This window comes from Macroventuria anomochaeta (genome assembly GCF_010093625.1).
Source record: "Macroventuria anomochaeta strain CBS 525.71 unplaced genomic scaffold BU25scaffold_11, whole genome shotgun sequence".
Lineage (NCBI taxonomy): Eukaryota > Fungi > Ascomycota > Dothideomycetes > Pleosporales > Didymellaceae > Macroventuria > Macroventuria anomochaeta.
Window position 1 is genome coordinate 738,654 of NW_022985372.1, and position 15,679 is coordinate 754,332.

The 15,679-nt window shown below is 50.3% G+C and overlaps 2 protein-coding genes across 2 annotated transcripts; both read left to right on the plus strand.

The window, feature by feature from the left end:
- Positions 1 to 2,846: 2,846 nt before the first annotated feature.
- Positions 2,847 to 3,125, plus strand: BU25DRAFT_309024 (uncharacterized protein; the record flags this gene model as incomplete). The annotated part of the gene is made up of 2 exons (XM_033702103.1): positions 2,847 to 3,024; positions 3,073 to 3,125. Coding segments are annotated over 2 exons (231 nt in total), but the record flags the coding sequence as incomplete, so codon positions are not given.
- A 4,816-nt stretch (positions 3,126 to 7,941) lies between these two features.
- BU25DRAFT_390308 (ketoacyl-synt-domain-containing protein) lies at positions 7,942 to 15,177 on the plus strand (the record flags this gene model as incomplete). Its single annotated transcript, XM_033704562.1, has 5 exons — positions 7,942 to 9,237; positions 9,285 to 10,236; positions 10,287 to 11,910; positions 11,962 to 14,903; positions 14,954 to 15,177. 5 exons carry the CDS (start codon positions 7,942 to 7,944, stop codon positions 15,175 to 15,177), a joined length of 7,038 nt encoding a protein of 2,345 aa, XP_033563362.1.
- Between the last annotated feature and the right edge of the window lie 502 nt (positions 15,178 to 15,679).

Here is a 15,679-nt window from a genome sequence, read left to right on the forward strand (position 1 = left end):
CACAACACCTTACTTACTGCCTGGAGTACTCCTATGGAAACGAGCCGCCACAACGCCGATTCTGGCTCAAAATATCGCCTCTACTTCAACCTTCTGCACCAGAAGATTGCCGACTACTCAATTGAGCCGGCTCACACGTACAATATGGATGAGAAGGGCTTTGCTATTGGAGTCACGGGAAGGAGCAAAAGAGTGTTTGATAAGCTACTCTATAGTAAGAGGCAGTATAAGCAATCAACCCACAATGGCAATCGAGAGTGGGTGACAGTGCTGGCTACTATATGCGCCGATGGATCCCACCTGCCTCCAGGCATCATCTTTCCAGCTGCTGGAAACAACGTTCAGAGCAGCTGGGTACATGAAATTGAGGCTGGAAAACACTCTATCCACTTCACTACATCACCAAATGGATGGACCAATAACGACTTAGGATTGACATGGCTCCAGCAAGTGTTTGATCGCTACACCAAGCCAAAAGCTCGGAGAGAGTGGAGACTACTGATAATTGACGGCCACGGCAGCCATATAACGAAGGCCTTCATCGACTACTGTGACGCTAATAAGATACTACTTATGGTATTTCCACCTCACGCTACACATACTCTCCAGCCATTAGACGTTGTCTGCTTCAAGCCACTGGCTCAAAACTACTCAATTGAGCTGGATAACTACAACCAACGGAGCCAAGGCAGAGCACCTGTGAAGAAGAGCGACTTCTTCTCACTATTTTGGCCTGCCTGGGTGAAAACCTTCACTGAGACGCTCGTTTTGACAGCTTTCAGAGCCACAGGCATCTACCCACCAAACGCCGACGTCATACTCACTCGGTTCAAAACACCTACTCCTCCGCCTCCAGCAACACCTCCAGAGCAGTCTGCAGCAGCAGCTCTACCTACTGAGCCAAACTGGTTGAAAGCTAAGACGTTGCTGCGGAGTGTGGTGAAGGATAACGTTGGTGCAGGGGCATCGGGTTTGGAGCAGGTACTCCACCAGCTCCACGTCCAATTAGAGCTCACCCAGCACGAATTAAGAGGCGTACAAGATGCTCTTGCTGCTAAGGAGAGAGTCAAAAAGAAGAAGAAAGTACTGCCTCTATACTCTCACAACCTCAACCGGCACGGAGGAGCTACTTGGTGGAGTCCCTCATCAAAGAGAGAAGCTGACGCACGTGACGCTGCATTTGAGGACTATCAACACCAATTAGAGCTAGAAAAAGCTACCCAGAAGGAGCTACAACACAACCAGAAGCTACTACGAGAAAAGCAGCAGCAGCAGAAGCGTGAGGCACGGGCAAGGGAGAAGGTTGAGCGTGACCAGAGGCGCGCGGAGGAGCGCGCTCAAATCGATGCACGCAAAGCAGAGAGAGTGCGTCAAAAACGCAATAAAATTGAGGCCAGAAAAAGTAGTCAATTGCCTAATCGAGGCAAGTGCAAGGTCTCAAAATCTACTGCCTCCAAGAGGCAGAGGCGTGGTGCTGCTGCTGCTCGTAGTCGTGCAGTAGTACCCAGCGAGGCTCCAGTGGCTCCAACTACAACCACCCGCCGCGGCCGCACCTCAACGCTGCCAGCACGTTTTGTATGAGCAATAATCATTGCATAGGCCTGTAGATTAATCCACCAAAAAACCTGGCGATAATAACTAATGTATGTGGCTCTACAGCCTCATTTTTGTGAGGCCTATTGACTAGCCGAGGTGCGCGTTGCGAGAACATGCGCGTTGCGCGCACAGACACGGTATTGAGTATTCGGTACAGTATTGTTAGCCAACGCCAAGGCTGAGTCAATCAACTAAAGCTTACTAGGCTTGGTATGTAAACTTCAGATCCTCGGTACCTATCAGACCGATCCCTAAACGTGGGATGTCCCTACAACTCGGTCCCGTCAGTTCCCTGCATCTAACACAAACATCCTTCCCATTGACCATCATTCACCTTGTTAATGCATGTCTGAGCACCAGCTCTAACCCCATGGAAGGATATCCACGGAAGTACGGCCAACAGCGAGATCATCAGCTCCATTTCCACGGACTCTGAGGTCGTCTTTACAAAATCTCCGGCGGCAGTAATGATGGTTGGGCCGTGGATATTCGTGACTAAATGTTTTCTTCTTGTATCTGTTACGACCATAAGATTGTAATTACACTATTGACGTACATCATGATTCCAGCGGAGGATCCACAAGGATTCAAAGAGCAAATTCAATCTTTTCGAGTCCCCTGTATATCAAGGATCGTGTTTCAGCCTTTTTGTTGGTGGCTTCCACGGACTTGGGTCAGCACTTGTCCTCTTTGAGCGTTGGGAAGCACAAATTCGGTATAACAGCCGATACCATGCGGCTGTGCGGCACGGCTCGCACGGCCTCCACAGACCAGAAGATCGGAAAATGCTAGGATGTCATATATGGATATACACGTGGGTTTTCGGGCCTTGGATTGTTCGCCCATGTTTCAAGATCTTTCTGACCTGCTAGTTTGCGTAACGTCCCAGCGCAAGACCACCGTTGTACAATCTCCATTCAAGACCTGACCCGAGTATCAGTCTTGGTACTCCACTCCAATTAGGCATTCATTTGGTGGCGTTCTGAACCTTGTGTTATTGTAGACCGTCCGGAAGACTTTTGCACTTACATTGCGCTGACCTCGACCAGATGGTCCGAAAAGGCGTAAGACACTTTTTCTTGACTAGGCGGTCCTTGGTAGGCATCTTGGTCTGCTCACGATCAGACTTCACAACTTCGACTGGATGAACACCCACTGCTTCGCATCCGTTCCAGTCACTTCCTATTAGCGGTATAGTGAGGAACCCAGGGTTTACCTCCCGCAGACCAATTTTCGCATCTTGAAACGTGGCCCCGCCGACCGAGAAGCCATGCTCTACAGCAGAGGGCTCTGCTTGTTGTCCAGACAATTGGATCTGTCTTGACAATGGTCTGTGTCATTATCCGGTACACAATCTATATGAACGTTATAGTTGTACCGACAAAACCTGGAACTCACCAGGTTGCCCCTCAAATCTTTGTACCTATGGTATTGACCTTGATACCACTACTTTAACATTGTACTGACTTGAGACAGGTGGCCAAGCCAGTGGAGTCGAGTCGATAACCCAATGTTCGAATCACGATGAGGATTGGTGTTGCAATGCGGACGCGCAACATGTGAATTGTTGCCAGGAATCACCGGTGGCGCGACCTTTTTTCACGCTTAAAGACGGACAATCCTACGCCACGATTGGCATCGATCAAGCATCTTACGTGCCGACCCTTTCCACCGTTACTGGTATTGCGACAAGCGCTGGAATTGGAGAACGCCCAGAAACTTCACGGCTCACATCATCTGGTCAACCCTCAACTTCGAGCAGACCAATCTCAAGTAGTTCAAGCGCAACCAATACGACGCCAACGCAAGTAAGATCCGGAACTACCACCATTCGTTCCGGCTCCATAGGCGTAAAGACTGTCGTTATCGTCTCTCTATCAGCACCCTCATCAGTGACTACATCCAACTCTTCGAACCAAATGCCATCCAATGGTAGTTCAGGCTTACCGAAGACCGGTCTTATTGTAGGATGTGTTGTAGGAATCTTTCTCGGTCTCGCCATGCTGGGAATTCTCACATACATACTACACAAGCACCGCCAACAAAGGGCGCATCCTTACAGAAAAACAGCAGAATCAGCGAGCAATGGCACCTCAGCTATAGGAGCAAAGAAAGAAGAAAGGAACTGCCACTTCATCGCAGAGCTAGAAGGCCGGCCTTTCAGTTCCAGTCGCCCCGCTGCTACCATAAAATGCCTTGTAGAACTCGAATCTGGTACACAATTCCCACCCGGCGCACCAGCATCCTACGGCCCAAGTACCGTTGGTGTTGGTGTTGGTACTGGTAATGATCAGTCAACGTGGGGTAATGCACTACCTAGATATTCACCTGGAACGGACTCGTCTGCGTACAAATGCCACAACCCCAGCACTGCAGAACTGGGAGGCACCTCATCTACACCATATATTAAACAAAAGGTTGAGAGTTAGAAGCGCGTTGCAGATTGGTCGTCCAAAGTGTAGCGATGTGTACTGTGATATTGTTTGAGCAAGGTGGATGAGCTGGTTCATACTCGATATAGAATTCTAGTACATCTACAAGTATAGATAGCACATGCCTCACATCATCTTATGTACAGGCTCCCTCAGCGTGTTGTTGATGTCTCATGTCCAGATAGCAGTCGAGCAGGTACGTTAACGATATGTCGCCAATCATGGTCCAGCAGAAGCCCCAAATGCCGTAGTTTACAGCGAGAATAACTTGCGGGCGAGCCCCAAGCCGAACATCAGGATGCCGGCAGGGCATAAAAATAACGCCGTGAGTGATAGATGCAGTCGCGTTTCTGGTTCGAAAATGCCATTTTTGCGCCTGGATGCTTCTACAATGTACCAGTCGGTGAGTGATCCGGCTAGTATGGAAGCAAAGATGCAGCCAACGAAAGGTGCGATGTCCATTAGACTGATGCTCTGGACGCCGAAGTTGTAGGGCTCAGATAAAAAATACGTTGATAGCATCGTACTCATGGTGCAAAACCATGCAAGTTATGTGCCATACACAAGCGCCGTAAACATGACTGCAGGGAGTTGGACGAGGATGGCGAAGGGTTACCACATGTCGAGGAGCACAAAGGCGAAAAGAGTGTTGAACATTGCCAGCGTGAAATTGATCGCTTTGCACGGCTTCGACCAGTTGAGAGGACCGTTAGGACCTGTGGTTGGCGATGGAGAGAGAATGATTTTATTGTTGTGCAAATCCTCAATTCGCACGGTGCCTGGTGTCCAGTTGTCATTTTGAGCCCACGATATTGCGGCAGGTATAGAGATGAAGAGGAGCAAAGGTATTTGTGCATCGAAGGTTGAACGTACAGGTATCAGTAGCCCAGCTGGAGCATATTGCACAAATTTTGAACGTGCATGCTGTGCGGCCGGACCTATTTCCGTCTGGCATGTGTTGCGCCTGGTGGCTTGTCATGCAGGACTGGGCTTGTGAGGTACTATGAAACCTTGCTGATATATTTCTCTGCCTTATTTCTATGTTCAACTCACGCGTGATCTTGAAAATACAAATAATGGCAGAATTTTGATACGATAATCTGCTTTAGAAACCTTTGAACATTAGAGTGATCTGATGGCGACGGCTCTGGGCTTGCGACTCTGTATGCTCAGCGCCTGGTCATTAAAACCTCGAATATCGGTTATCGCCTTGACAACGGCTGAATACTGAAGCAGGTCGACAGTGTCGAGGATGAAGAAGCCATCTCTTGGAGTCGTCGAAATAACTTTAATAAATCTCTTGTGACGGTTAATGGAGTATAGAGGTCATGTGTGCCATGTGTGTTGGCGCAGTGCTCTTGCCCTTTCCAACAAGCCCTTTCTACCTCTATCTGAACGACAGATACGTCATGTAAACAGACCCTGATGGCCCGGTGAGAGAGACAGAACACTGAAAAAGAACAACAATATATACCGGTTTTACTGCTTTGCGCGGTTACCCCTGACTTACTGCCCTGCGCAGTTACACCTTCACTTATTGCACACCTGCAATGCTGTGTGTTCAGTCGTGTAGATCGCGAACGAGTGTCACCGCTGGCTCTCCAACTTGTATATGACTTTCGCCGTATTAAAGTACCCCTCGTACTCGACGTCTCCTCACAGCCATCCACGTCGCCATGGTAATCAACAACGTCGGACAGACAGCGGCGGGTAATCCAGCGACAATGTCAGGAGATCTCTGGGCGCGCCAGATCGGTCTCAATCTGTAACGGTACTGAAGATAATCGGTATTGGGCAATGGATATTGAGGTTCACTGAAGTTGTATTGTACTCAAGCTGTGTGTTTATATACTGTGAATGAACGGAAAGAAGAACTGACCATGAAGCTGTTATGTTACTGATACTGTTTGAAGGAGTCTGGTCCAGTTGGTCCTTTTACTCAACCTCATACAGTACTGTAACATGACCCCTTACTGTACTGCGACACAATCTTATCTCTGTGTACAGGGTTTGCCACCATGTCGTTCCGATCATGCAGAAGCAAGGCTCTGGCAAGTGATATATTGGCAAGCATCAGATCGCTTACGCAACTGCCAAAGCTGGTGTTAGTCGCTTTAACAAGGCACTTGGTGTTATGTATGGCAGAGAATCATTGGGTACAACTGTGTCGTCCCTGAGCTCATGTACACTCCGCTCGTCGACAACTTTGCGAAGAGTGAGGACTCCGGCGACCAAGTGGCTGCAAAGAGGATTCTGGGCCACAACATTCCAGTGGGATGGATGGGTACTGGCACCGATGTCGCTAATGCAGTTCTCTGGCTGACAAGTGGTTCGAGTCATTACGTAAATTCGCATGCGCTCGTTGTTGACGGAGGTAATACAGAAAGTACAGGAACTGGGTTCCGGTCATCGTAATTATGTGATTGTAAAATATCAGTGCAACCGTCTTGATACTTTATCCTTCCTCGTGAACCTCCCAAGCGCAAGTGAGCCAGGTGCGCGGTTGTGCTGCTATCGAACCAAAGGCGTCCAGCTTTTGAGATGAGCAATTTGGGTGCCTCGTAGCTTTGACAACTTTGTTCTCCGGAGGCAGCCTCCTTGCGTAATCGCGTGCATCTCGAAAGCAATGGCTGCAATGACATGAATCTATGTTGCAGCTGGCGACATAAGTTTGATGCACCGAGAGGAAAGAAGGTGCTAAACGCTCCACACCGAAAGGGGTTAGACCATCGGTTGAACAAAGCACCGACTTCCGCTCAACGACTCCGTGGGATTATCACGGAATTCTCACCCACCACTCAATCTTGGTCTTCCATCTCCTGGACCTCAACCTGCCCAAGTACACGAAACATGCGCAGCGAAGCGAGCTTCACGAAGGAACATCGAGGCTTCAGCGACTTACTAGATGAGGGCTTTTATGCGACGCTACAGACCTTATCTGTCGCTTTCCTCCGTCTTACCTTGCCCAAAGATTTGCGGCGCTGTATGTATTGCTCCACTTAGAGCTGCAACAAAAACCAGGGTCCTTCCACTTTCTGGGTCCTTCCGCCCCTCATCCCGCCTCCTTCATGGACATGCACTGTTCTGTATTGGAAAGGTGTTCTACGTTGCCTGCATCCTCCGTTAGCCCTCTGCAGAACTACGATATCTTGGTTAAAGCCTCATTACATTTCTGGCTGACACAGGTGGCCCACTCGGCCTTGCAATTGGGGGCCTTGTGCTCTGTGTAAAGACTGCAATCATGCGTATTCCTTGCTCATTGTGCTGGGCTCCTCTCAGGCTATTGCCCTTTTTTGATCCTTACCAAAGTGTCCTGTTGGTACACAGCACAGCCCTCCCGAGCAGCCTTTAGAACAACCGACTGAACACCTTGAAAGCCAAGAGTTGCGTGGCGAGATATGCTACCAAAGCGCTACATACGCTCCTACACCTTACAGAATTGGCTCGTGCTGATGGCGCTTATCCTAGGTTCGATACGAAGTCAAGCGCCCCATTCAATATGCTAACGCGCGTTGCAACGAGTGGGAGAGACTGCCGCTCTCCACTAACATTACGGCAATGCACGTTGAAGCCTCGTCTAGTTCAACGTATGCCATATGCAGGTTTGCGGGAGCTGCTGGACGAACACAAGGCACAAGGCTTTCGCAGCACCAGTACGACCTCCCGTAGACCTATCTTGGCCACAAGGTACGGTCCTACTAGGTCAATCCCCGTTTTGCCTCGGTCGTTTTGGCTATGCCCCGGAGGAAAACGTAGGTATGTTAGGTCTGCGAATCCAAGAGGGTTAAACCCAGTCAGTACCTCAGCTCTTGACCATTCAACCGGACGTACACGTCTATATCAAGTCCGGCAAGAGACTTAATTCAGCTCGTTATCGACTTTCATACTATAATATAACGACCGCCACCCAACCATGAGATTGCACTTGAATGATCGGCCAAATGAACCCATTGCGGTGATTGGTAGTGGATTTAGGTTTCCTGGGGGTACCGATACTTCAGCAAAGTTATGGGATTTGTTGCGTGAGCCTCGCGATGTGCGGAGTACCATTCCTGTAAATCGATTCAACCCAGATGGCTTTTTCCATTCAGCGAACGATCGACATGGAACTAGCAATACCCGCCATGGCTACTTTCTCAGTGAGGATCTCCGACAATTCGATGCTCAGTTCTTTGGTATCAAGCCTGTCGAAGCGAGCTCGATGGACCCCCAACAGCGGCTGCTGCTCGAAGTCATCTACGAGGGTATTGAAGCTGCTGGTCTGTCCATGGAAAATCTCCGTGGTTCAATGACAGCGGTATACATCGGTCTCATGGCTGTCGGCTACGGGGACTTGCTGAACCGCGACACGTCAGACTTCCCTCCTTACATGGCCGCGGGCACTGCTCGGAGCATGATCTCGGACCGCGTTTCGTACTTTTTTGACTGGCGAGGACCTTCCATGACTATCGACACGGCATGTTCCTCCAGCCTGGTAGCGGTGCACCAAGCAGTCCAGTCGCTCAGGTTAGGGGAGTCACAAGTAGCCGTAGCTGCTGGAGCAAACCTGCTTCTTGGCCCGGAGCAGTTTATAGCAGGAAGCAATATGAAGATGTTGTCACCGGACGGTCATTCGTACATGTGGGATACTCGGGCCAATGGCTACGCTCGCGGTGAGGGCGTTGCAGCTATCGTGCTCAAGACCTTGAAGGCGGCAATCGCAGACGGCGATGATATCGAGTGTGTCATTGTGGAGACTGGTCTGAACCAGGATGGTAAAACGAAGGGCATCACGGTGCCGAGCGCAGCAGCGCAAGCTACGTTGATCGAGACAACGTACAGGAAGGCGGGACTCGATCTGACGCAACCCTCCGGTCGACCGCAATATTTCGAGGCTCATGGCACCGGCACGCCCACAGGTGATCCTATAGAGGCCGAGGCGATACACAGTGCGTTCTTCAAGCACACCGAGACTCGTCAAGCCACGGATCACCTATATGTGGGTTCTATCAAGACGGTCATCGGCCATACTGAAGGCGCAGCTGGTCTGGCCGGCCTGATCAAAGCATCGTTGGCCTTGAAACATGGCATCATACCACCAAATCTTCTATTCGAGAATCTTGCACCTGCCGTCAAGCCTTTTTACGACAACCTTGAGATCACCACCACGGCCAAGCCATGGCCAGCTCTAGCGCAGACATCCGTACGGCGAGCTAGTGTAAACTCTTTCGTAAGTGATCAGGAATACGACCAGAGAATTGCACTGACTCTATGCAGGGCTTTGGGGGCGCAAATGCCCATTGCATTCTGGAGAGTTACTGCCATGAGGAGAGCGAACAAGACAGTTCACCTGTCGCGTATATTCCTTTTATGTTTTCGGCACCATCAGAAAAGGCTTTGTCAGCTGTGGTCGCGTCCTACTCAAATCACCTTAGATCTGAACCTTCAGTCGATCTTCGGGCTCTATCTCATACATTATGCACCAAGAGGAGTGTTTTCTCAGTCCGAGTGGCTTTCTCAGCTACAAACGTCGGAGACCTTTGCACAAAGCTCGATTCATTTCTTCAAGGTATGCAGATCAAGCCAATAGTCGCTGTATCAACTTATGCCCCCCCTCCGCGTATACTGGGCATCTTCACTGGCCAAGGAGCTCAGTGGGCAGGCATGGCAAGTAAATTGATGCGGTTTTCGGCAGCTGCGCAGCTCATTGAGGAACTTGAGCAAAGCCTGGCCGAGCTACAGGATGCACCCTTGTGGTCATTGAAAGCCGAGCTGTCTGCGAACAAGTCGTCCTCCCGGATCACGGACGCTGCCCTGGCACAACCAGCTTGTACGGCAGTGCAGATACTCTTGGTAAAACTGTTACGTGCTGCCGGCATTCACTTCTCTGCCGTCGTTGGTCACAGTTCTGGTGAGATCGCCGCTGCTTATGCTTCAGGTTACTTATCTGCGAGGGATGCGATACGGATTGCATACTACCGTGGTGTGCACCTACAATTGGTTGGCGGCAGGAATGGAGAGACTGGTGCCATGATGGCCATCGGAGCTTCGTTCGAGGAAGCGCAGAATATTTGCAGTTTGGACGAATTTCGTGGGAAGATCTGCGTTGCTGCAAGTAACTCCGCCTCTAGCGTTACGCTATCCGGCGATACCGCAGCCATAGAAAGCGCCAAGGCTATGTTCCAGGCGAAGAACAGGTTTGCGAGAGTTCTCAGAGTTGACAATGCGTGTAAGTGTTTGAATGAGCTATGTTATGAGAATGTGGCTAATGTGTTTCAGACCACTCACACCACATGATGCGTTGCTCGGAAGCCATCACAGCGTCTTTGCGTGCATGCAAGATTGCATCGCGCCGACCGAATCGCTCGAATTGTCTATGGGTTTCCAGTGTGTATCAGAGAGATATCACTATGGTCACAGAAAGCCTCGATGACCTTTACTGGCATAGCAACACAGTAAGCCCGGTGCTCTTCTCACAAGCACTTGATCACCTCCTGCAAAAGTCCAGCTTTGATCTTGCTGTGGAAGTCGGGGCCCACCCCGCTCTCAAAGGACCGGCTTCGCAGGTGATCGAGGGCGCCCTTGGTCATACTATCCCATACACTGCAATGTTGAGCCGCAACGAAGACGATATCGGAGCCTTCTCAGACGGCTTAGGCTACATATGGGCTAATCTCGGCGGTAACATCATTGACTTCGCAGGATATGACCGTACTCTGAACGCTTCTGAACCACCAAGGATGCTCAAAGGATTGCCCACATATCCCTGGGACCATCATAGAGCTTTTTGGCATGAGTCCAGGGCCTCGAATACGTTTCGCCTCCGACGTAGTCATCATCAGCTTCTCGGTATCAGAAACCCCGATTACTCTGGAGACCACATGTCATGGAAGAACTATCTTGTACCGAACGAGCTGTCGTGGGTTTCAGGCCATCGTATTCAAGGTCAGCTGATCTTTCCTGGTGCTGGCTACATATCATCAGCTTTCGAAGCCGCACGAGAGGTTGCGGCTGAACGACCAGTGAAGCTCATTGAGTTGACAAACTTCCTGTTCGGTCAGCCCTTGGTGTTTCACTCCGAAGACTCTCGCGTTGAAGTTGTTCTGTCATTGGCCGGTATGCGTCATCGCAACTCCACATTGACGGCGGAGTTCACCTACCACTCGATCGCTAATAAAGAGTGCGGTCCGATGTCACTCAATGCAAGTGGTCAACTGAACATTATCTTTGGTGATCCAGACGCCAACAGCCTGCGTCCGATTCCAGAGTCTCAGTTTGGCATGACGGAAGTCGACCCTGAAAGAATTTACAGTTCCTTCTTCAGCTGCGGGTATCATTACACTGGCGTTTTCAAAGCGTTGGTATCCGTGAAAAGAAAACTTGGCGTTGCCTCTGGTCTAGTCCAAGTCTCTGAGATGGCCCCCACGGGAAGACTCTTGGTTCATCCGGCAACTCTGGATGCGGCTATGCAGTCTTTACTCATCGCATACTGCTACCCTGGCGACGGCCGACTGACGTCCTTACCGCTACCGACTGGTGTGTCAAGAATCTCCATCAATCCAACTACATCCCTAAGCAGTTCATGTGAACGAAATTTGAGATTCGTATCGTATAGCAAAGATGATGGCAAGCGAACTGAGGGAGATGTAGACCTCTACCCTGCAGATGGTTCAAATGCAATGCTCCAGCTGGAAGGTCTACGCACAAAACCACTGGTCCCCGCCACGTCAGTGAACGATATCCAAATGTTCTCCGAGACTGTATGGGGCCCAGCTTCTCCAGTTTTAGGGAACACACTCAAAAACCATGAAGCCATCCGCTCCTGTCCTGATGAGTACATCCAGATAATGTCTGCTACAGCTAGGCAGATAAGTCACCGCTATCCAGCAATGAAAATTTTGGAGTAAGTATTCGAGCTGAGCATATAGTGCATCGCTGACTATGTGATCTTCAGGATTAGTGCGCGCGAGACGGGTGCGACCAAATTCTTCTTGACGGAGTTGGATGACGCTTTCGCCTCATACACATACACGGACATCTCTGACGAGTATCTTGATCAAGCCAGAACAGTCTACAAGGCGTACGACGACAGAATGATTTACAAGATTCTGGACAAAGAAAGCGATGTTGTTGACCAGGGCTACTCTGAGCACTCTTTCGACTTGGTAGTCGCGTTCTCGATCTCTCAAAAAGCCATCAAGCTTGATCGTACGATGAGGATTATCAGGCAACTGCTCAAGCCAGGCGGCTATCTTTTGTGTCAGCAGCCCATCAATATTGAACAAACGCGATCTGATTCAACCCTGAATACAGCCTCGGATTCACGCTCTAGTCATGACGGCGAACGCCCCCCCTCCCCTTTTGTGGACGTTCTGGAATGGATGCGGATAATCAAGAAACATGGCTTTGCAGACGGCAATTCGACGGTAGAGACGATGAGTTCTGATCCATTCCATCACAGTGTCAGACTCATTCAAGTGGTTGACAACCGTATCCAATTTCTTCGCGAGCCGTTAGTATCGACAGAAGGGCATTCGTGTTTTTCAGGTATCACTCTGGTGGGCGGTGCGAGCTCTGCCACGTCCGCTTGTATGAGCGATCTCACAGGAATTTTGCAAACTTACGGCGGCAAGATCACCCAAGCTGAAAAACTACAAAATTTAGTCGATGCCGACCTACACTTCGGCGGCGCCATCCTTCTGTTGCAAGATCACGACAAGCCTTTCTTCGAGGGCCTAGACTACAAGAACCTCAAAGGTCTGCAGAAACTTTTTGAGAAAAGCAAGAATGTGTTGTGGGTCACTTACGGCTACAAGTGCGGCTTGCCACATGCGAGAATGCTGGTGGCTTTTGCAAGATGCTTGCTCCAAGAGATGCCTCATGTTCGACTTCAGATATTGGACTTACCATCTTCAGGCGCCCTTGTTGCAACTTTGATCTCAAAACATCTCCTCAGGTTGCTGGTCACCGCTAGATGGGAAGAGCAAGGTCACCTCCATGACATACTCTGGTCCTTTGAGCCTGAAATTTCCCACGAGACTGGACAAAACTTCATTCCTCGAGTGAAACTCAGTAAGTCTCTGAACAGTCGCTATAACTCGGCTCGCCGCCTAATTACCGAATCCGTCGATCCAAGCTTGCTGCCCGTCGCCCTATCGGTTGAGGCTCAAACGTATGCTCTCAGATCGAAACATGGACTTGGTCTGGTGCAGACGCCAAATAGCGCCGATATCGTCACCATTCGTGTCACACACTCGCTTCTGAAAGCGGTCAAGATCGAAAGTTGCGGATTCTTCTACCTCCTCGTAGGTACAGACATTGCAACCCATGAGCAGGTTGTCGCACTGTCGAGCACGCTCTCTTCAGAGGTTGATGTGTATAAGGGCCTGGTCCGAGTTTGCTCTTTACCAAGGATCAAAACGATTGAATATATTCATACCCTGTTCTACGGTCTGATTTCTTATACGGCCCTTCGAGATCTCCATCCGGGCGACTCTCTACTCGTTCTAGAACCCGATAAAGACTTTGCTGCTGTTCTCGGAACCCTTGCTACTGCCCAAGGTATCCGGACGGTGTTCTATACGGCTTCACACGGTATGAATAACCAAATGACATGGAAGACTATACCATTCCGTGCTTCCAAACGGGACGTGAACGCCGCTCTTCCCCACAATCTGTCACGAGTAGTTTGTTGGCAGGACAACGATTGGTCCTGCAGAATCCTCCAGAACATACCCAGCGACATTCCAATCGATACATTGGGGTTCTATGTGGGTGTCGGGGGTTCACCTCTTCGAACTTGGGCAATGTCTGGGGCATCCGATATGTTCGACCGCATGCAGGATCAACTGGTTCTACTGACATCTAAAATTGAATCCAAGGTAAAAAGCACACTCTCGCTGGCGGACGTACACGGTTTTGACTCAGAGTCCAATGCAATGAGAGTGGTAGACTGGATGACTACCTCCAAGGTTCCAGTGACAGTTGAACCTGTTGATCAGCGTGCGCTCTTTCGCCGCGACAGGACATATTGGCTAGTGGGTCTCACGGGCGGCTTGGGTCTGTCACTATGTGAATGGATGATCTCAAGAGGTGCCAAAAACATCGTCCTTTCTAGTCGAAATCCTAAGATTGATCCTCGATGGCTTACGCACTTCGAATCATTGGACGCAACAGTCAGGGTCTATGCCAATGACATAACAGACCACGAATCTGTCAAGTCAATCTACAGCGAGATCACAAGAGACATGCCACCAGTCGCGGGAGTGTGCCATGGCGCAATGGTTATTCAGGATGCGCTGGTCCAAGATCTTGACATGTCACGGGTGGAGAAGGTGTTGAAGCCCAAAGTCAACGGCGCAATTCACCTCGATGAGGTCTTTCAACATCAGACGCTCGATTTTTTCGTCATGCTTTCTTCTATCGCAGCCATCACAGGCAATCCGGGTCAAGCAGCGTACGCTGCCGCTAACGGATTTTTAGCCGGACTAGCTACTCAACGAAGGTTGCGCGGCCTGCCTGCTTCAACAGTTAACCTTGGTGCGATTTTGGGTAATGGGTATGCCACGCGGGGACTCACGCTTGCTCAGCAAGTAACGCTGCAAAAGGCTGGCGTCATGTGGACGTCAGAACAAGACTTCCATTCCGCATTTGCTGAGGCGGTTGTAGCAAGTTCGCCACATGCCAGTGCAAGTGGCGAATTTACCACGGGGGTGCGCATTTGTTACGCCGATGAGGATCACAAGCCAAAGCATGCGAGTAGTCCTATCTTCTCGCATCTTGTGTTGCAGAGGAATGTCTCTACGCGATCCATAATTGCGAACGAACCGGTCACGTCGGTCAAGTCTCAGCTACTCCACGTCACGACTGTGCAGGCAACAATCCATATTCTGGAGGGTATGTTGCTTACCAATAGATGCTTGGAAGACCATACTGATCTTCACCAGGCTTTTTGACTTCGAAGCTTCGAAAAGCACTTCAGATGTCCCCAGATGCCGACGTAATCAACCAAACTGCCGATAGTTTGGGTATCGACTCCCTTGTCGCCGTCGAGATGAGATCGTGGTTGATGAAGGAGCTCAACGTTGATATGCCGGTGTTGAAGATCATCGGCGGTGGCACGATGCGTGAGGTTCTGGGAACAGCTCTGGAGCTACTGATCCTGCCATGACGCAGGCACTCAAAGCGCTCGATCAAAACGGACCTGCTGGGACGCAAGTACCAAAGGCTCAACGCATCGTCGAGCCAACAGTGACTCATGCCGCATCAGTCCCTGTCTCGGCTGCGCAGATATCGCACACCGAAACAAATGCTGCGCCAGCCTCGACGTTCTGCAGCAGAAGGGCAGCGCGCCCTAACCCTGAGAATGGCGTCACATCATCCACAGAGGCGCTCGCAACTGCGCTGCAGACTCATTCTGAGTGCACTGACTGGGAAACTGTGCGCATTGCCAAAGCGCTGCTGGGAGCCTCCGCACCGGAGACGGAGCAGAGTCACCACGCTGCTCAAGATGCTTTGCCAATTGTGACAGAGGCCAAAGCCCCCACGAAGGATTTTGTGAGTGTTTTGGATCCTGATACCTTAACTTCAACAGCTAGCAACGAGGCTGATAGGCATGAGTGGAGCTCACGGCATAATTGCAAGACTAGTGTCATAGCCGCGCGTACTGTGTC